Source organism: Lacerta agilis, chromosome 9 (assembly GCF_009819535.1).
Source record: "Lacerta agilis isolate rLacAgi1 chromosome 9, rLacAgi1.pri, whole genome shotgun sequence".
Taxonomy (NCBI): Eukaryota; Metazoa; Chordata; class Lepidosauria; order Squamata; family Lacertidae; genus Lacerta; species Lacerta agilis.
Genome location: NC_046320.1, coordinates 24,628,068 through 24,650,998, shown reverse-complemented (window position 1 = coordinate 24,650,998; position 22,931 = coordinate 24,628,068). Strand labels below are relative to the sequence as shown.

General features: G+C 40.1%; 1 protein-coding gene across 2 annotated transcripts in view; it reads left to right on the top strand.

The window, feature by feature from the left end:
- Positions 1-22,931, top strand: part of SNX25 (sorting nexin 25) — a 54,512-nt gene that overhangs the window by 2,247 nt on the left and 29,334 nt on the right. For both annotated transcript variants that reach the window (XM_033161057.1, XM_033161058.1), the window contains exons 2-6: positions 8,321-8,405; positions 10,738-10,954; positions 15,329-15,501; positions 17,584-17,770; positions 19,060-19,130. In XM_033161057.1, the coding sequence (XP_033016948.1) occupies positions 8,321-8,405; positions 10,738-10,954; positions 15,329-15,501; positions 17,584-17,770; positions 19,060-19,130 (733 nt within the window). The remainder of the gene's footprint in view (positions 1-8,320; positions 8,406-10,737; positions 10,955-15,328; positions 15,502-17,583; positions 17,771-19,059; positions 19,131-22,931) is intronic.

Genomic DNA, 22,931 nt, shown 5'->3' with positions numbered 1-22,931 from the left:
TGAATTGCCACAGCAAATTTTTATTGGAGCATATCAGATCCACTGAAAACAATTCATAATGTTGACCACGCAGGAGTTTAAGCCTGCTTCATACATGGCAATTTTCCTATATTGCTTTTCTTAAGGAAAATGTACCCTACCCTTGTGATTGCACGTGGTATCCCAGGACCAGAATAGACAAGTGTGTTTGTTGCACATCATAGTATACACTTAGAAATTATATCCAGAGGGAAATGATCCATGTGAAGCACAGTAGATGAATGTTTGGTTTAGAGCTGTTTATTCAGCATAACATATAAATAGAAGCTAAACTTGTAAGATTCCCCCCCCCCCCAAATTCTGTAATTGGACAGATGATGCCTTGAATTTTTTGTGTCTGTGATTTGGGTCAACTGATTTGTTGGCCACAACAAGCCAGCTACTATAATCACTGCAAAATTCTGGACATGATAAGCATAGTAGTAATGCACACTGATTTAAAACCTACTGATCATATCATCTGCCTTGCATATCAGACAAAATTATTTTGCATTGTTGGCATTGGGACTAGGCATATAGTTGGATTTATCTCCCCCATTAATGGGATTTCCATTATGTATATCTATATACGCTGTGTGTGTGTGTGTGTGTGTGTGTGTAATTGGAAAATTTATGCAGTAGAACCTGCCTTAGCCTGCAGTTTTAATTGGGATCTTCTTTGAATGAGAGCGGTCTTATTGTTAATCTGGGCAATTTATGAAACCATCCACTAATGGTGTCGGCCTCCAAACTCAATGGATTTTGTTGTGCTGCAAGACTTGAATTGATTTGGCTCGTCACTCGCAACCCCCTAAAGATCAAGACCATTTTATTTGCTTTTAAGATACTTGCTTGTTTAGCAATGGTGGAATAAATGTCAGGCTGTTTGTTTTACCCTTGTAAAAATAGAGAAAGTGCCCCCAAATACATGCTGCATGGGATGTGAGGGCTGGGTGCCATGCAATTTTTCCCTCTGAAAAAAAAAATCTTACTGTGATCCACAGGTAGCTGCTATTACTCCCTGGATCATTGCAGACCAAACTGCTAGTTCTTTATCTGTTAATGTATCTTAACTGGAAGTACACTTAAAAATAAATAAATAACCCAGGAAATTACTCCAATCCAAGTCCTAGCTATGTAGGAAGGGTATTGCAAAAAAAGTCTGGTGAAGTTACTGACCTGTAAAATACTTTTTTAATATGTATGTCTTTTTGCAAGAGCTCATTGGATATACTATTGTTTGGCTTTGTGAAGTAATAGTCATAGAATATAATAAACTTTTGCATCCTTAGTGGTTTGTATACTTAGACTGCTAATTGGCCTTTAGCACCAGAATCAGTTTCATTCTGAAGTGTGACCTAATGTGTAGTTATTGATAACAGCTATCTTTTGCCTTCCAGTTTTCAAGAGTGGGTACTCCTTGTCCTTGTTGCTTGGATTCTGTCTCTAGATAACATTCTTAGATGAGAGCAGCCTCTTGATTACTTGCGGAAATGTAACCTTGCAATTGCAAATTCTCCTGCATTTGTAGGCAGTGGAATTAAATCCTTCACAGCCTTTTCACTTTTTATGTGCCCCTGCTAGCTGTCATTTTTTGAGGGGTAGAGCTTCCCTTATAAATGCTGCTTATCTCCTTTATGGTAGCACTCTTTTATATGTACCTCTTGTCTTTTCAAGCATCCTTCCCCCTTTCCTTTACCTTTCTGTCTGTCCAATTTTATCTGACACAGGCAGGTATATGTTCATTGGTGGGTTTTTTTTTTAAAACAACAACAACACATTTACGGTGCAGTTTTATAGGTGGCCTTAACAATATCCCATTTATTTTCAGATAATTCTGTTAAGGCCAATCTTGTAGCTAGCAAAATGAGCAAGGTTGTTTTCCTGACTGGGAAAGAGGGAGCAACCTTCCTTTTTGCCATTTGAGGAAGTCAGGGCAAGGAGTGGCTCTCAAACACAGCTAGTGTTGAAAATCCTAAGGAAATCACAAAGTCCCTCAGACCAAGGCTCTATAATTGCAGCACTTAGTTTCTTTCCTTTCCTGTTATGCTTTATTTGTTTGTTTGTTTGCTCTTCATTGGTGGCATGGATAACATTTTACAGAAGCTGCTTAGAGTAGGGTATTTTACACCACGAAAGAGTAGGGTATTTTACTTGTTGCAAATGCTCTGGGTTTAATAGAAATTCCAAAATCCATATTTGTTGTTCTTGGCATCCATCTATGCCTCCGGGGGTAAAATCACTGAAGTGACATCCCTGAAGCACAAGCCTGGGCAGTATGTATGGAGGTCCTGCTAGGGTTGCCATGTGCCCTCTTTTTCCTGAACACGTCCTCTTTTTCAAGGGAAAAATTGGAACAAATTGCATTTTTTTTTTTGCTTAGCATCATCTTTTTTGATGTTCAAAATATAGCAGCCCTATCCTGGTCTGCCCAGATGACAAGACCCACCCCCCTCTCGGCCTCACATGTGGTCCAAAGGAAAGGAGAGCAATTTGTTTGGCACCAAGAGTTGCCAGAAGGAGGCATTCAGGGCACCATCCAACCATCTTAGGGGCTCTGCATTGCTTCTTGGCCTTTTGGCTAAGATCAAGGGGACTCCACTCTAGATATGTGTAGAGTGGAAATAACCTGTATACAATATGTTCTACCTGGTTCTGATTCTTATTTGTTACAGGCAACCAGATCAATATTGGTTTTTATTTCTTTTCTTACGGTTGTTTCTCCCATTTTTCTTACGTCCTGGAACTCTAAGGTTCCCACAACAGGTCTCTGTTCCAGGCATTGACCAGACCTGGATGTTTTTAGTTTCCTTATGGTAGATGCTTGATACTCTGGTCAGGACATGCTTTGGAACTTCAGTTTCAGATTGTAAAAATAATAGTGACAATGGAAAAAATCCACCTGTATGCTACTCTTTAACTATTGACAGCACAAATGGGTAAAGCATGAAGGGGTAATTAATCAGTTTTTTGTGTCGGGGGAAAAAAATCCTTCCAGTAGCACCTTAGAGACCAACTAAGTTTGTTCTTGGTATGAGCTTTCATGTGCATGCACACTTCTTCAGATACCATGCACACAAAAAGTTCATACCAAGAACAAACTTGGTTGGTCTCTAAGGTGCTGCTGGAAGGAATGTTTTTTTTCAATTTTGTTTTGACTACGGCAGACCAACACAGCGACCTACCTGTAACTGTTTGTTTGTTTTTTTGTGTGTGTGTGTGTGTATAATGATTTGTTGACATTTTAATAACGTTTCAAATTGTGAGTGTTTTGTAGATCGGAAATTATTATCTGCATGGTACTATATTTTGTTTTTAGGGTTAATTGTATTGTACCTTCTTTTTTATTTATTTATTGCTACCATCGGCAGCCTAGAGAATCTCATTCTGGGTGGGGTATAAATATTGCAAGTAGATAAATATTATCCATAAGACGTAATGGAAGTATTTGTAGTCAGAACTCAGAACTTCACTCTACCTTGTTGGGGATGAACATTATCCAGCCAAAGGAACACATTCCTTCATGAGCAATATTGCATACTAGTGGTGGATGCAGCCACATAAACACATCTTTCTATCCAGACAGGCAAGAGGCATTGCCACACAGTTCTGTGTTACATTTCAGCCAGGCAAAAGCACTTGAGGATAGACAACAGAGCCCGAGAAAAGTTATGGCCTCGAGAGAGCCCTGAGAGCTGGGAAGCATTTGACCTTCAGGCTTGAGATTCTCCACCCCCACCCTGCTTTCGTTCCTAATTTTTCAGTATTGGTTCTGTTGCTGTAAACACATTTTAAATAGAACACTCTTGTAGGTCAGTGAGAAGCAATTGCATGCGATAAGATTTGTTTTGTATTGCTTAAATCCTTTCCCAGCGAGCCTGAACTCTTTCTAGTGAGGTATTTCTTGACATGATTTTTTTTTAAAAAATGTTATTTAAGGATTCAGAGAAGTTCATTCATTCTAATAAAGTAACACCCACACACATCCTGGCTTCTCCGCTGTTCGGTTCCGGGGGAAGTTACCCAATATTAGCTTACTTGTCATTCAAGCCTGAGATTCGATAATTGTGTAACTAATTCCCAGATGCTGTGGACTCATTTGATCCGAACACCCAACTCCGTGTGATCATAGTAAATCACTTTTGAATGAGGGGACTTTCTAGAACAGTTTGTGATACAGCATTTGGAAGAGGGTGGTCTGAGGGAGTTATAAACAACAACGGAAATCTCTTGAGTATCCCTAAGTAGCATAAAATATCCCTACATTAGCTTTTTAGATCCTGGTCCAAATAAAAGATACGTGTAGGCCTACTCTACATTTTATGTTTATGTTGTGAGGTAAAAAAAAAAAGGTAAAGGACCCCTGGATGGTTATGTCCAGTCCAAGGCGACTATGGGGTGTAGTGCTCATCTCACTTTCAGGCTGAGGGAGACGGCGTTTGTCTACAGACAGCTTTCATGGTCATGTTGCCTCTGGCACAACGGGACACCGTGGCAGAAACCAGAGCGCACTGAAAGGCTGTTTACCTTCCCGCCACAGTGGTACCTATGTATCTACTTGCACTGGCATGCTTTCAAACTGCTAGGTTGGCAGGAGCTGGGACAGAGCAACAGGACTGCCTTTGGGGGAAGTGTGGTATGCAAATTTAATTAATAATCATAATAATACATTTTATAATAATGATTAGGAAGTAGTTAAGACGTGTGTATTTAATGCAACACAAAAGTGGCCTTCCTGTGTATGTGAATCTGATGGATAGGCCATATATTTCCGTTTAATAAGCTGAGATAGAAGTGCTATTTTTCTAGAAAAAGAGGTGCCAGAACTTACTGTGAACTTCTCTGTTTCTCTCTTAGAATGGCAGTGGCACCCACCTGAGAGGTGCTGGAGCTGAGCTCCTGTGAGCTCCGGCTGGGGGGTGGGGAAAGTCCTGGATAGGAATAAACCTTTGCCCACATTTATGCCCCCTTCAGTGCTTCCTTTGTAGCATTAGTTGTCGGGGTTTGGGTGCTGGAGCTCCTCGTGCACAAACTTGGACTGCTCATGCACGAGGTACCAGTAGCGGGGAAAGCGGCCAGCGTTCCGCGTGCTTTTGAGCACGGGCGCCGGCCAAGTCTCACAATCTGAAGGAAACTGAGTAAGCCGGGTAATGACTCCGAAGGTGCATGAGTTCTTAGTTGCCTTCTAACCAAAATATTGCCTCGAGAAATAGAAGATACCCTGAATCTGAATAGGTAGATTAACTCAAGGAAAATTAAAAATTTTACCTTAAACCTTTTACTCCCCTTTTGCCCCAAGGAAAGACAGACACCGGTTATATCTTTAGTGGCTTTGGCAGAACCCGCGTAGGCTCGTCCCCTAAGCTAAGTTCTCCTAAGCTTAAAGTCCCTGCGCGCCCAATCTTCCACGAGGCTAACTAAATAAACTATAACCGAAATATCTTCCGCAAGCCTAGCCCTAGGCTAAACCTAAAAGAAACCTAACTAAAGCTAAACCGAATGATCTTCCGCGATCTAACTCTACCTAAAGGAAAAACCCATCCAACCCATCCAGCCCGCTCCCAGTACCCTTAAACTAAACTTGACTTCAACTAAAACCCAACTAAAGCAAAACGTGAATGAACTGAACGAACGTGCCTAAGCGGGGAGCCTCAGCCTTTTATTTAGGAACAAACGTGACATCATGATCAATGCCTCAACCAATAAAATCACTGTTGCTGCCCTCCAAAAGGGCGGGAAGCAAGTTTAACGCTCATTAATAACTTTGAACATGACCGGAACTACAAAATAAAGGCGGATTAATCTCATTGGTGAACCAAACTATTCATTCTTACTTTCGCTTTCGCGCGTAGTAATACCAAAAGTAGTTCCCGAAAACTTCATTAAACAAATAAATAAATGTGGATCCTATGGCGGATCCGTGCAACGTATTCCGACAATTAGTAATCAAACATAGAAGCCTTTAACCATAGTTAAAGTTGGCTTTACATCCTGGCTTCTTTGAAAACTGGTAACCCATAGTTTTCCGGTTTGTACAAAATGGGAAATGCTAGTTAGTTAGAGTCTTATTGGGTTGATTGCTTTTACAACAGAAGGCCTGTGGGCGCAGGCAAAAGGTTTGCTCATATGTCCACTTATTTGGCCAAGAGGATCATTATCCAAAGCAGGCCGGAGAACTAATACCGAAATGTTATTAGAAGCAGCAACTCTTCATTACAAAACTTAAATCTGGCATTAATTGACACCCAGTGAGAGGGCAGGATCCACTGAGGAATATTAATTGTCTCAATATTTAACATTAAGCATGTGTGACTCATCTAGTATTGCTCCTTCACAACATGAGTTTTTCATTTGGGCCCTAGATTGAAATAAGATGTTTCTTTTGTGGACAGTCCATTATTTTTATGTTCCTGGCGCTATGCCTATTTTTGTTCCTCCTCATAATTTCCTAGAAATAGTTGATGGGCTTGTTGGTAGTGCTCTACATGGTAGTGGTTTTTACATTTCTTTTCATTGACTGAAGATAACCAAGAGGGAGAGATAAATATGCACAGAACTGTGTTTGGTTGCTTGAACTGAATATCTGAGAATGCTTTGTGGAGAGGGCCATAGCTCCTTCGTTGACCTAGTTTAGACCTTTTTTGAAGCCAGAAGAACTGTTTATTTCCACGTGTACCTGCCGTACAATAACAGTACAGACCAACTATGTCATCCTGGAAGTAAGTCCTATTGTATTCAATGGGAATTAGGAAAGTGGGGTTAGCATTGTAGCATATGAGGACCTTCTTTGAGTGCCCCTGCCATTTGTGGCATGGCAGGTGGCTGCAGGAGAAAGGACCTTCCCTACTTGGTGGTCCACCCCAAATGTGGAATGGTGCTTTGCTTGTCATTTCAAAGCCAAGCAAATGCTCTTACTAAAACCCCACTTGTATGCTATGCTGTGTGTGTTTATTTCTTCTGCTTTTCGTAATTGCTTTTTTAATATTGTGGCGTTTAATGTTTTGGTTTTAAGAGACTTTGGAGAGCTACTGCCAGTTGGACTAGACAGTATGGGGGTAGGTGGACCAATGGCATGAGAGTATAAAGTGGTTTCATATGTTCATAACCCTTGAGTGTGATTCAGAAGTGTACATAAGAAGAAAGCACGCTGAGTATACAGTTAGCAGTGTACACAGCATGCCCATGAAATGAGAGGCCATACTTTCCATGTAGAGCACTTACATTCCATGTTGTACAGGGGTGGGAAACCTCCAGCCCATGGGCCAAATTTGACCTGCCAAGACTCCCCATTTGGCTCACCAGGGCATTTTGGCCAAGCCGTGCCCTATACCTGCTACCATATATGACACTCACCGCCCCTTCCCCTTCCCCACTACAGTGGTCCCAGTTCAATTTGAGTCCTTCCCCAAGCTGCTACTTTTAGAAACAAAACAAAAAAGGGAGATCCTGGTCACAGATTTCGCACATTACATCACATCTGGTAGTTTTCCAGAAAACAGGGTAGGATGTGAGAGGTGCTTTTAGTATCTGTAAAATTTTGACTGATGAATTTTTTATACTATATATGTTGCATTTTTGTATGTGTATGTAATGTGATTTATGACATGGTGGCTTGCCTCACACTATCTAAACGAAGCAAGTTGTAAATACCTATTCTGCGGGTTATTGTGATTAAAGATGTTGCACTTCAAAGACAATACTGCTGCTAACTTGGGTGAACAACTGAATCACCCTTTTTGCATAGTGTTGCTTTTAGAGTCATTTGAGATGGAGAAGCTTTGAGGGAGATTGTTTTATCTGTGGAGATGCACATTTACTGGACACGTTCAGCTGTACAAGAAGTCCTCCTAGGTGAGGTGTTGATTCCGATCATGTTCATCCCCCTTTCATGTTGGCAGCAAATGTTGAATGTTGACTCCTTGTGACTTCAAATATTTGGTCGTATTCTTATCTCGCATACTGTGGCCATCAAATTTGCTGTGGGTTGACAGTTCTAGAAGATGAATGGTTCTCTTCCCTTATTAGTTTACACATCTTTATTTGCAAATGATAACTTAATTTTCTATCTTCAAATTGGTCATTTAAAAAACTGAGCAACTTTTGGAGTCAGGAGACTGGCTCAGAGTTTTGGCAACCCCAGATTTGGAAAGAAAATTACTTTTTAAATGACTGGGCTAGTCTTAAGGCTGGGCGAGATGTCTCGAACATAGTGTGTGCTTTGCTGGATTTAGCAATCAAATATCATTATTTAAATGCTGCATTCATCCATGTCTTAGGTGTGTGCATGTTTGCTTTCTTTCAGACTCTTTTATCCGGAAACGCACATGAATCTGTCCAGTCAAGGAGATTGATGATTTCTCATAACATGGATAAAGCTCTGAAAGAAGGTAGGACTCAAAGATAACCAGTTATTTGATGAAAAGTCATTGCCCTCAATATTTCACACTGTGGGATTTTGTAAAATAAAAATTTGAGAAGCTCCCCCATACCCACTCACAGTACTTTGGGATACATTCAGGTTGCACAACTAGTAGCATGGAATCTGAATGTCAGTAACTGTGCTGTCATTGTCTAAAGCAGATGTATGGTTGGTTGGATCCATGAGTGGAGTTCCCCTAACAGAATAGAGTGCTCTTGGGTCTCAGCTCTCCCTTTCAGCTGTGAAAGATCAGGGGATCCTCTGGAATAGAGTTGGAGATGGCACAGGGGACTGCTGTTGGAACTGACGCTTCATTGGACAAGGCAGAATATGACTACTCAAATAAACAAGAACAGTAGTCTTCATAGTGAGCACACCTGGCTCCTTCCTTTCTACATTTGGAGGTTTATATTACATACAGGGCTTTTTTTTCAGCCAGAGCTCACCGGAGCTCAGCTCCTGCATGTCTCAGGTGGATGCTATTGCTATTCTAAGAGAACAAGGGAGAAGTTCATGGTAAGCTCTGACACCTCTTTTTCTAGAAAAATAGGACTGATTACATACATACATACCGTACATACATGCATACATAACTTTCCACAGTTCAAATCATGCTCAAGGTGCCTTACAGTGAGAAAAAATACAGAACTGCAACATAAGAAAAGTAGTCATAAACAATAAAGAATACACAACCAAACCAAACCATTTCCACATAAATTGCAAGAAGTTCTAAAATAAAGATACAAAAAATTAACAACATCAACAAAACAACAACAACAAAGAGTCTGTTCAGCAGCCTCAGGTTTTATAGTTGAACCTCCCAGGCCAGGTGGAAAAGTCCTGCAAGACAAGGAGCAGGTCTTCTAGGACTCACAGCTAAGATGGTCGACTCTATTTCCCCCCCTTTTTTTCCTTTTTAAAATTATCACCTATTCAGTATTGGAGAATCATGCTGCTGGCCTTGAAAATGATCAAGGACCCACTTCTCTTGCATTGGTTTCTTCTTGGAGTAGGCAGGCAGTTAGGACAAACACTACGGGTAAGAGATGTGATTCAATCAAACAAAGTCTGGCTTTTAACTGGCTTTTAACTGGCTTTTAAAACTCAGGAACCCGTCATCAAAATAATATACGATGCTGATATATCCCGAGTGTGTCTCTGTTTTATAAAATGTATTGTGCAGCCTAGGAATGATATTCCAAAGGCAGTATCCAAATAATTTAATTAAAAAGAGTGAAGATATGGCTTAGGTTGAGTTGCCAGCAGATAAAGGATAGTATTTTCTTATGTGTCTTAGAGAGCTTCTGTCTGTAAATGAATGCTGAATTGCAAAGGCTGTGTTGCAGTGGCAGGGAGTTTCCTTGCATGGGGCTTAACCATGAGCATTTTAATTGTGGAGGCAGGAAGAGTCAGCCACACAATGTTGGCAATTGGCGTGGTTGTTATTAGCAGAACATTTCATGCATTGGGTTGAGATCTACAGTGACCAGAGATAGGAGGCTCGGTGCTAAGGAGCTGTGGGTAGAAGCGCATGGATTTACATTGGAAACACAACCAGTCAACACTTTGGATTGCATGCCCATCTACAGTTGATAGTGGGTTCAGTCACCTCTAATGTTATGTAAGGTTTGTTACATGAACAAGCATTGCACCAGTGTGGTCTCTTGTCCCCTCTTCACAGGCACTTCTTAATCAGGTAACTGCTCTGGCAAAGTCTGTTAATTTGCTGCTGCATCTAAATCTGCAAACTGTCATTCCTGTGAAAGTGGAAGTAACTGATTTTAAAAAAAGTGGGAGGTGAACCGACCCAGCTGTCTTAGTGAGCAGCATGAGGCTTTTTACTATAACTCAGTGTCTACGTGTGACTATAAAGCAGTTAGGCATGCCGGACCAAAAAGGTATGATAGAGCTGGGTAGTTAATAGTTTCATAAAATAAAGCTTAGTTTTCATGTGACACAGTGTGTTTTATCAGTTGTACTTAATTAAATTACTTAATCTGTGGGAAATTACCATATTTTATTTTTACTTAGTTATAGGTAGCTACTTAGGATTTCTAGTAAGATGACTGACAAATGGCAGTTGCAGTCTTACTCTGTGAACCTCCAGCAACCTATTTCAAGGCCATTTTTTCTTATATCGTCCCTTTCTTATTTTTTGAAAGGTGGGAGAATGCAGTACGCTGAAGGTGCAAGCAGCCAATGTTTTCAAGCACCAGTTGCTCATAACAGTACTCCCCCCCCCCTGCCCCCAGGGCTCCTGACTGAATTCTGCTTCATCTTTGGTGTTGCTTTGGTTTCAGTGTTTGACTACAGCTACAGAGATTACATTTTATCTTGGTATGGTCACCTCAGCAGAGACGAGGGACAGCTGTACCACCTGCTATCTGAAGACTTCTGGGAAGTTGCCAAGCAGCTGCGACAGAGGCTCAGTCACATTGATGTAGTTAAAGTCGTCTGCAGCGATGTAGTGAAAGCTTTGTTAACCCACTTTTGTGACCTTAAAGCAGCCAGTTCCAGGTAAAAACGTATTCCTCATAACACCCTTATTCCATCTCAGTTTAGCTGTTCTCCCCTTCCCCTTTTGCTTGTGTTTGAACTGTACTGAGAGGCCCCGTGTGGTGTAGTGGTTAAAGTGCTGGACCAGGACCTGGGATACCAGGGTTCAAACCCCACTCGACCATGAAGCTCACTGGGTGGCCTTGGACCCGTCACTGCCTCTCAGCCTAACCTTCCTCACAAGGTTGTTTTGGGGATTAAACAAGGAGGGGAAGGCATTTTGAGCTGCTTGGAGAAAAAGATGGGCTATAAATACAGATGATGATGATGATGATGAAGAAGAAGTAGTAGTAGTAGTAAAGAAGAAGAATAGTGAAGCCTCCTTTGAGGCAACACCAACAGAAACAATGATAAACAGCAATGATAACCAACTTTTTGAGAGACTATATATGCAGCATGCTCCCTCATACATTGTGGTTGGCCTGTGTCTAGTCTACTGAGCTGAACAGGCCCTGGTCAGTAGCAGAAAGGCAATTGGAAGTGTAGGCCTGATCCTATTCATCTAACAGGCATATGGACCCTCCTTTTCGTACCTAAATGTATAATGAACTTCTATTGTTTTGGTGCATATGGTACAGGTTTACCTTCTATGCTGTGTGCATGGCAAGGCATTGTTCCCATCAAGGTTAGAATTGTGGCCAAACTCATAAATGTTTTCTGTCCTGTATTAAAAATGATAAACTTTGCCAATTATTCTGTTGGGAGATGCCCAGAGTGGCTGGAGAGACCCAGCCAGATGGGCGGGGTATACGTAATAAATTCTTCTTCTTCTTCTTCAGCATTTGGGGTGGGGTGATTCAATACCTTTTTGATCTCAGTTAAAGTTGATCTATGGAGGTTGCTAGAAAGCAAAACTTGGCAAGAGTTTTGTTTTGTTTTTAAAAAGAAAGAATAATGCCACTGATGTGTTATCAGACATGGATTGCAGTTGTATATTTGTTGTCCACTTCTCTTGCACTAGGAACGGAATTCCTTTGACTTGGGTGTGTTCACTACATATGCATGTGAAGTATCAATCATTCATTATTTATTACGGTCAGCCACCAGCACAACAAATAAATGCATTACATCATCGGGATAAGATTTTTAAATATAAACTAAAATAAATTCTCTAAAAAGATTAGCCATCATTAAACCATTAGGAGATATATAATAAATTATTTACTATGCAATATAGATTAGAAGCAAAATCTTTTCTAGGTTGGATCAGGAGTTAATTTGAGTACCTCCTATATGTGCGGACCAGATTTTAATAGCATTGGCACAGCATTTAGCCACCATGGTGGTGACATCATGTGAAATATATTGTGAAAGCTGATGTTCTTGCAAAGGGAATTTCCTCTTTTTTCTTGCAGTTTCGTTTTTTTGGTTGGTCTTGGCATTGGCAGTACCTAGTTGGCAAAGGTGATTAACAGAAACCACAACAAACAGGGAAGCAGCAGAAGCATCTTAAAACAACAACAACCCAAATTAAAGTATATTTGTGTGGTTGGACCCATGGGCTAGCTAGACGACTGCTTGGAATCTCTTGAACGACATCCTTTGAAACACAACTGTGTATTCCCCCCCTCCACACACACCTGTTGCAAATTGAATGTGGCCAGTTAATAGCTGTGTAGTTGGTATATGTAAATCCTTGGGATGCGGCAGATCTCCATGTGACATTGAAGCTCACTGCATGACCTTGCTGGCCAGTTTGTTTGTTTATCTTGGAGATGCTCTTGATGCAATATATTAAGAACCAGGTTGCTATGTGGCTTTCTCTAGCAGAGAAAGAAAGCTCCTTGGCCTATTTTTATTCCAGCCTTCAGTATGAATTCCCAGAGTGCTTCACATAAGAGGAAAATGCAGATTTAAAAACCCAATTAAAATATAAATAAAACAAAACTGAATAATAAAAAATACAGTTATTAAAAGGCAGCAGGATCTTAAAAGCCAGGTAAAACTATAGCATGCGCAAATAAAAAGGTTACCAAAGTGGGCACTAGATGTTGCTTTTGCATAACGTAAGGATGCTCTGTGTTTAAAAATGGGACAGCTGCTTTGAGCTTTCTTGCGGGGATACCAGTATCTATAGGATTTGTGTTTTCTTGCTAGTGCCCTAAATTATACCTTTTTTCCGGAAAAGGGTTCTAGCATATCAAACTTGCTTTAATTCTGCCAATCTCTTAAGAAGCTGAGGCAATGCAGATAAAGAGATGTACAGCCACTTCTGCTCCCTTGTGAATTACTTAGCAGTTTGCTGCAGACTTGTGTGGAAGCCCTGGTAGATATACAATACAGTCCTGTGAAAAATGTCTTTTTAGATTTACTGCTGCGTAAACATATTTCAGATTTATCTCCTGCCTGTTAGGAAGCCCCTTTATACTGTCAAGATGATGAAGAACAAGAATGGTTTCAGGGTTTATTTTTATTTTTTTAAAGTTGCAATTAGCGTTAATAGGAGGCTAATGTGAATGTGGTCCCAGGTTTCCTTGGAAAAGACTTTCACTTGCATACCTTGACCAAATATCAATTACCCTACTTTCTAAACAGATTTTTGGTGTATAATACCTTTTAAAATGCCACTCTCAGCATGCTTGTCACAGCCACTGGTAAGAGACCCATTTCCCTTGCAGAACTGGACAGAGGTATCAAAATGGCCACGCCATCCTTCTGCCTTCTGTCCAAGCCATGGTGGCCCAAGGTTGCAAGGCTGTCCTTGTGAATTCAGAAAATATATTTTGACAATGGAGTGTAATGTGCAAAATCAGAACAATTTGCAGGATGAGGGAAGACAAGTAGCCTGCTTCTTACTTCTCCTTGGTCCAGGCTTTGTTCCTCCAGAGACTGGCTTGAATGCCTTGGTTGATTGAGAATGCTTAGCCAGCTCTGAATAATTTGTCACTGGTTTGGACTAAGTGTCCTCTACACTGTGCTTTTCCTGAGCTCAGTTCCTACCCTACTGATTGCCCCAGTGATTGGGAAGTTACATGGTCTCACTTTCTTTTTGCTATGAAAACAACTGTGGGTGGGTAGGCTCAGAGGAACAGACGGCTTTGTTTAACTATCAGGGTTTATTTAGGGGAAAGGAAACTGAATGTATACTGTAATTCCATGTCTTTTACCCTACAGTTTGATCTAACTGTGGTTTGCACAAACTATAGCTTTCCTTTGAATAAGGACTGCAGGTTGTTTTGAACTGCAAATAGAATTCTTCCCTTCACGCATCAAAGACTGAGACAGAGGTGAAGTGTGTGAACCCAGGATTTAGGTCTGCTTATCCTAATAAACTGAATTTAAACCATGGTTTAGTGTTGCATCTCAACTGGGCTGGTGTGTCTCATGAACTGTAAATGATTTTTATTTTAGGTGATGTTTGATTTTGTTCTGCCTTTGTTGTGAATGCTGTACTTTGTGTCTGGTAGGCCTCTCCTTTTACTTATCATCTGCTGCCAGAAAATGCTGCATCAGAACATGTTAGAGCTTTATGGAATACTTTCTTGCATGCATTTTATTGCAAGAGCTGCGTCAAGGATTTTCAAATACCTGCTAAGATAAACTTACCCAGTACATGTTTTCATACTTGCCCTCTTATGCAAGCATATGCTGGAAGTATTTTACTGTCTGATTGGAAATGGAAATGAAGCCCTGGTCTGGACTTTTTTATACAGCATTTGCAAAGCAGGCCTAAAACTGACATTTGCAAGCTCCCTTGCAAGCTGACGGCTTTTAAATAACAAGATGGACCAAAATGAAAATCATTCAATGTTCTGTGATAAATGCTTCGTATGGAAATTCTGTAAAATAGACATTGGAGCTGTTGAAAAATTCATTTGCATATGTTTGTTTGAACCAATTCATTAAGCTTTTTAAAGCTTATCTGGTTTATTCAAAGCAATGGATAGCATGAAGTTGCAGTGACGCCTTTCAAATTCCTCCACAGACATGTCAGAGGAGGGAACACAGGGATGTGAGATCTGATGCTTGTCCCCATAAACCTTGTCCCCACAAACTACTAAACCTCACCATAGCATGGTGTTGTGGAACCAGTTGTGTGTGTGTGTGTTTAAGAAATTCAGAAATGTTCATAACTTTGTTAACATAACAAAGCCCAAGTGATTTAAATTGCTGTTTTCCCTTTCTTTCTATAATGAATAAGGAAGAAGGGAAGGGCTCACTGTGGGGAAATGTACAACTAAGTCATGTGGTAACTAAAAAATAATAATGCATTGCATGTAACATTCAACAACGGCAGTGGTTTTTTATAGGTAGCTGGCTTTCTTCTTTTATGGATCATGAATCTTCAAGCAGTGATGACTAGAAGATGATTAACTTTCTGCTGCTCCTCTTTAGACTGGAAGAGCAGCCACGGCCATTTTTATTGCATCCATGTTTGAGGAACTCTGACGAAGAAGCAAGATTCCTGCAAGCATGTTCTCAAATTTTGGTGTATTGTCTTCTGCCCTCAAAGGATGCCCGGTCGCTGAGCTTGCGCATAGTCCTTGCAGAAATACTTGCATCAAAAGGTAATTATAGGTCAGGTCGAGCGTTTGCTCACGATTAGAAAATCAGCCTGCACATTTATTTATTTCATAAAAAATTATACATCGCTTGAGTGTTAAGAAATCCCAAAGCAGTTCGCACACACAAAAACAAAGCAAGAAAATCAAGAAAAATTCACAACTGTATTTCAAAACATACAAAAGTTAAAATAGTTAAAACAGATTAAAATTTCCTCAACAAAGGTTATTGGTCTTTTGGGGCCTGGGGGCACATTTGCAAATTGCAGCAACTGTTGTGGGCACCATGGAGATACAGTCGTACCTCAGAAGTTGAACGGAATCTGTTCTGGAAGTCCATTCAACTTCCGAAACGTTCAGAAACCGAAGCGCGGCTTGTGATTGGCTGCAGGAAACTCCTGCAGCTAGTCAGAAGCCTCGTCGGACGTTCGGCTTCCGAAAGAACGTTAGAAAACCGGAACACTCAATTCCAGTTTTCGATCGTTCAGGAGCCAGAACGTTCGACTCCCAAGGCATTTGGGAGCCAAGGTACGACTGTACTGCAATTCGGCAAGCACCAGAACACCCTTGGCTACAATGGGATGTTTTTTTGAAGCCTAATTTTAGCGAGGGGAGTGGAACCTGTGGGGTGCTGCTTTGGCAACCCTTCCTGTGCATGCTTTGACTTTATTGCACCTTGCTTGTTCTGATAGCTTTTTAGAGGAGCCCAGGAGATCTCTCTTTGGATCTACAGATTTGAGCCACTGAAAAAGCCGCACGTTTTTCTTGATGTGTACCAGAGTGAAGGCTTTCATGAAATGAGGGCAGGCGTACAATTAGACTGAAGGCAGCCTGACTCATCAGGTGCATGAGATGAATGTTGCATATGAAAGCCCGTACCACAATAAACTTGTCAGTCTCCAGGGCGTCGCAGGTTTTTTGCTGCTACAATCTAATATGGCATTTTTTTCTGGAACTCGTAAATGGAAATGTCTGTTTCATGTGGAAATAAAGGTGATTTCATTTTAAGTAGGGCTGTCGGCTTACCCTAATCAGGTAACCAACCCTGTTTAGTTGGTTAATCATCTACCCTTTCAATGATTATATTTGTAAAAGAATAATAATAATTTATTATTTGTACCCCGCCCATCTGACTGGGTTTCCCCAGCCACTCTGGGTGGCTTCCAGCATATATAAAAACATGGTATATTTAGTATATTTAGTATATCTTTGAGACATTAAACAAATTTACGTGATTTACAACAATAAATAAAAACCACCATTAATACTTCGAAAAAGAAGCCAATTTTTATATTTTTGTTTTCATTCTTTTACTCATAGGAACAAAGGAAGCTGTCTTATACCATTGGTTCCTTTAGGCCATATTGTCTATGGCAGCTATCTAAACTTTTCAGATCTATGCTCTGCTTTTAACAAAAGCATGCATTTGGGAACTTATTTCTTAACATTTTACCATATATTTGCATGGTGGTAGTGCTCCTGTTGTGACCCACATTGGATCAGGCCCAACCCACCAGTTGAAGACCAGTGGTCTACAGTGACTGTCAGGAGCTCTCCATGGTGTCAGGATAAGCATCAATCCAAAAGAGTTCCATAAAACCAAGTATTCTTTTGATTTGCAGCTCTTCTGATCTACAATTTGTAGTTTTACTGATCTGTCAACTACAGCTATAATGGATTGAATTAAAGATTTAAAGATTGCTCTGCTACTTTTTTCGGGGTTCTAGGAAATACTTCACAAGCACGAAGCAACAGACTGAATTTCCAAACTCCTGTGATTATAAACCTCTAAGGTTGTGTGTCACCTCCAGCTATTTTTAGGAAAAGTTCGTTAAGGCTACAGTGGGATGCACACTTCTTGCGAACAGTTTTCCCACTGGGCACTGGGATTTGTGTCCAAGTAAATAAGATCAAACTGTTAAGAATTTTTTAAAAATAAACGTAACACCAGCATTTAGAAGTGGTTCGTTTGTACCCATAAATTCAGGCTAATATTATTTAGTGCAAAATGTACAGCTTTCTTTCCTCCCCTTGATGAAGATGTCTGCAGCATTACATGTGTGCCACCATTCTTTTTTAAAACTCCAGTACTGAAACCCATGGTAGAGCTCCTGAGCGATCCCAACTACATCAACCAAATGTTGCTTGTCCAGATGGAGTACCGGGAACAGGTGAACGAGCATCACAAAAAAGCCTACACATATGCTCCTTCTTATGAAGAGTTCATCAAGCTTATTAACAGCAACTCGGATGTCGAGTTCCTCAAACAACTAAGGTAACCCCGTGTTTGTTTATAGGAAACTCGACACAAAATACGTCCATTGACATTAATTGAATTGGGGGCAATGTCTGTATTGGAGAGAGAACAGGCATGTTCTAGTATTTATGGCATGCATGTAGTTGGGGCCGTGGGTAGCTGTACTATGACCCATATCCAAAGTGCGTCTTCTCCAGCCCAGTGTTTCTGGAGACAGGTGTTTTTGCTTTATTGAACTCACAGGAATAGGCCACACTCCTAGGGTTTATACCAGGCACGGACAATCCAGATGGCTTATAGAGTTTGTGAGGCTGCCCACAGGAGTCAGATTGCATGCAAGACCTTATTTCTTTGTGCATATTGTTGGTTATTGCTGTTTTTTCATTTCACCCTTGTCAGGAGCTGGAGTCAGGTGTAGGTCAACAATAAAGCACTCGATGTCAGTGAAGTTAACTCTTTATTGAAAGAAACAAAACAGCTCTGTCCTAGTGGTTGCCACAACCCTTCCCAGTAGGTCTTGACCCAATGAATCAGCTGTGAGGACTGAAGGTCCCTGCTCCTCCCCCGGGTCCTTCCCCAGTAGCTGAAGGCTCCATCGTCTTGTCTCTCATTGCTCCGCCCTCTTCATTTCTCTGTGTGTTCTGGGAGACCAAGGGGGAGGCTGAGATATATAAGCTAGGGTTGGGCGATGTCTGGATTTTAACATTGTGGTACATCAGCCGCTAAATACTGCAATTTACTGATATATCACGATGTGTGAAATGTATCTCGGCTTCTTCTGGCTCAAGCAGTATGGGAGCTTGATCAGCTGGGGGGTGGGCAGCTTCCCATGCCCCTCAGTTGACCAACCCACCCTTCCTCTGGCTTGCGTGAGCCAGGGGGGTGGTCTTCCTTAAACTACTCAGCTGAGGGGCAGGAATCAAAATTGCAAGATTATAGTCTTTCTGTAAGCCACACATTCAGATAACATATGATTTCTGGTCTTAGTAATATTTTTAATATTGTATACATGACAACAAAAATATTCTGAAAACTGCTACAGTCTGATAGCCCTGAGAGTTATAACTGTTATAATCTGTTATGGTGATAATAACTTCTGAGGGATGCATGTTAAATTTTGGAAGTAGAGATGTCAGTGTAAACATTAAACCAATCCAAAATATCCTATCCTCTGTACTGCATAAAACCAAAAACTCTGCTCAGCCCTTCCACTCCTCACTCAAAAGTCTTTCCTTTCATTATTGCTTATAGGTGCTATTAGGCACGAAGCCAAAAAGATCTGATTGTATTCTTCTCTTTATAACTAGGTATCAGATTTTAGTGGAAATAGTTCAAGCAACCACTATCGGCAGCTTTCCACAATTGAAAAGGCAAAAAGGTAAGTTGCATTTTTCGGGAGGTGTTTAAAACTAGAAAACTTATAACTAATTCTTTACATGGCCATCTGAGATTAAGAGTTTTATGCTCTGCCAACTGAGCTATCCCATCTGTAAACTGAGAATACTGTTTTCACTTTGTTTATAGGGAAAGCAAACATAGCGAGGTAGCAAAATGCAAGGGGGGGGGTATCACTTTGTAATATTGCATGCCCTCTTTTACCATCTTGAAATGATGTATATCGTCCCAGGATATGGGCATTTTTGTTTTGATGCCAAATTTGTCTACATACAGGTATTTTGAGAGAGTTTTAGCAAAGTATTTTCATTTGATGAAAAATAAAGGCTGGTTGAAAACATGCCTCTCTTAGCCTTCAGCTTTCTACAACAACAATGGAACCACTTTCAAAACCTTTCCAGCGTTCTAAATGTTGGTTGATCCATTTCAGTTTTGCTTCACATACGTCATTTTTACTTTACTGAGATGACTGTTCCTTTGTTCAAGACTGGTACATTTTACTTGCTTTTTGGTTCACTTCTCACATCTGTCCACTTTAGTTATTTGGGGGCGAAAGGGCAGCCTTTTACGTTGTGGGGTTTTGCCCACTGGCAATTCATTGTGATAAGCACAATGCACTGCCAATATCAGTACTGGCAAATAAATAACGTAATAGAATATTAATGAATAATGATAAATAAATGGCATAGTGAGAATCCCAGAATAGCATACTCATTCCCCAAAATCATTTGAATGTTTTTGTGTGCCCTTATGTGGATTTTTGACGTGCTTCATTTTACTTCGGTTTCATTTTAAGTGCATAATTTTCTGTTCCATTTTTGTTACATACTCTAGTTATCTTTCTTTTGTCCCTGTTTCTAAAGGCATGCTTTGAAATAGGTTACTTGAAATAGGTTATTTATTGCATAAAAAGCCTAATGTTGAAATAGTACTAAAGGCAAAATATAAACAGTATTTGTTGTTGTTTTAATATAATTTTTATTATTTTCATTAATAAAACATAAAATATAACAACATTACAATAATCAGTCAAATGCATTTGCTCCGCCGAGCTCATGACTTCCCTCCCTCCCTTCCTCTCAACTGGTTTTCTGTTTCCTCATAAATTATATATGCCTTTCTAATGTCAGTTTATGTCCTTTAATGCATATCAAATCCTTCTATTGTTTATGGTCAGATACTAATTATTGCCCAGTGTTGCAGGATTTATGTCAATCCTGCTAGTGTCTTCAAGTTTTTGAAATAGTGTCTTAAATACTCAATAAATTTACTCCAGTCTCTCTGGAATTTCTGATTGCCTTGGTTCTGAATCCTCACAGTCATTTTGGACAATTCTGCATATTCCACCATCTTCATCTGCCACTCCTCAATCGTTGGTAATTCTTGTAATTTCCATCTTTGGGCTAACAAGATTCTTGCCGTGGTGGTAGCATGCATAAATAATATTTGGTCTACTTTAGCAATCTCTTCTCCCATCAACCCAAGCAAAAATGCTTCCGGTTTTTTGGGGGGAAGGTATATTTTAACATCTTTTTTAGTTCATTATAGACCATTTCCCAGAAAATTTTCACCTTATCACAAGTCTACCACATATAGTAAAAACCTCTATCCTTTTCATTACATTTCCAGCATAATTTGTTTTTCATCCTATACATATTAGCCAATTTAACTGGTGTCAGATAGCATCTATACATCATTTTCATTACATTTTCCTTTTAAGACCATACATGCTGTGAATTTTATATTCTGATTCCATAATTTTCACCATGATTCATACTGGATATTATGCCCAAAATCTATAGCCCATTTTGTCATTACTTCTTTCACCTCCTCATCCTTAGTATACAATTCTAACAAAAACATCTTTTACAACAATTTAGCTTTTCCGTCCAGTAACTCGGTTTGAAATTTAGATTTCTTACTTTCAAATCCGAAATTCCTTTTGTCAGTGCTAAATATATCGTTTTGGCCCATTTCCCTTCCATATTTAATTTTTTAATAGTCAGTGCTTCTATTGGGGATAACCACCAAGGTGTCTTTTGTTTTAGCAGATTTTTGTATCTATCCCATACTTCATAAATTGATTTTCTTATGTGGTTTAGAAATCCTTTATGCACTTTCACTTTATCATACCACAAGTACGAATGCAACCCAAATCTATTATCAAAACCTTCCAAATCCAATAAATCTGTATTCTCCAATGTTATCCACTCTTTCAACCAACACAAACAGGACACCTCATAGCAAATCTTCAAATCTGGCATAGAGAATCCACCTCTTTCTTTTTTATCTATTAATAATTTATGCTTTATCCTTGGTTTCCCCCCCTTTCAGATGAATTTCAATAAATTTTTTTGCCACTCTTTAAATTGTCCTGTTCCTTTGATTATCGGAATCATTTGAAAAAGAAATAACATTGGGTAGAACATTCATCTTAATAGCAGAGATTCTGCCCCACAATGACATATTTAATCTATTCCATATTTCTAAATCTTTTTTGATTTCTCTCCCAAGTTGACACATAATTGTCATTATACAAATTAATATTTTTAGGGATTAACCAAATTCCTAGATATTTAGCTTTTTTAACCACCATAATTCCAAATTCCTGTTGCAACTCATCTATTTTTCTTTTATTCATATTTTTCACTAACATTTTTGTCTTTTCTTCATTCAGCTTGAAACCCTCCAACCGCCCAAATGTTATAACCGCAGAAAATGCATACACTGGGTTATTGATTTTTAAATACATGTCCAAACAGTTTGGGCTTGGGCTCATGCAGACTTCCGTTTGTGCTGTGATTTTTAGGCACAGGTCCAAGCACAGTTTGTCCCTGCCACTTTTCCTGGGAAAACGCGTTTTTTACTGCTGAATCGGAACAAAAATGCCAATAATAACACCTTGACCTGGTAACATATGAGCAGAGGTGTTATAAGCTCACTGTACCAGCAACTATACTGCAGCATTCCGCACTTAACTGCAGTGTAGAGGCGAAGTGCGAGGGAAGCGCCACATAGAGTGCATTGCAGTAATCCAGCCTTATAATCACCAGTACTCAAACTACTGTGGTTAAGCTCTCCAGGTCCAGGAATCAGGTTTCTAGAATTCACATTCAGGAATACAATTATTAAAGACTCAATGGGTCTGTGTTGAGATAGCAAATAGTGCCCTTGGATGTTTTTAGTGTCGCTAATAACATCTTAACTACAGTCGTACTTTGGAAGTCGAATAGAATACGTTCCGGAAGTGCGTTTGACTTCCGAAACGTTTGACTTCCAAAGCGCGGCTTCTGATTGGCTGAAGGAAGCTCCTGCAGTGAATCGGAAGCCCCGGAAGCCCCGTCGGACATTCGCCTTCCAAAGGAATGTTCGAAAACCGGAACCCTCACTTCTGGTTTTCGATCGTTCGGGAGCCGGAACGTTCAACTCCCAAGGCTTTCAGGAGCCAAGGTATGAATGTACCACTACTTCTTCATAAAAAAGGGTTGTACAAGCCAAGTTGTTGCTTTTTTTATGCTACTTGGTCCACTAGAATGTCCTTCCCCTCCCAAATCCCCTCTCCCTGAGCTGCAGGTAAGAATCCCTTACCTCAAAAATGCGTCAGTGTTTCTCTCTTCATAGCGGCTTCCTAGACATTTGCAGCAAATGGCCATTAGGATGACAAGCTGACAACTAATCTCTCTCATTACGTCCTTTTTAAGTACCCCCTCAGCATGATTAGAAAGATTGCTGCAAAGAACACTGAATGTGTGTCACAAAGCCTCTTGCGTGCAGCTTTTAGAAT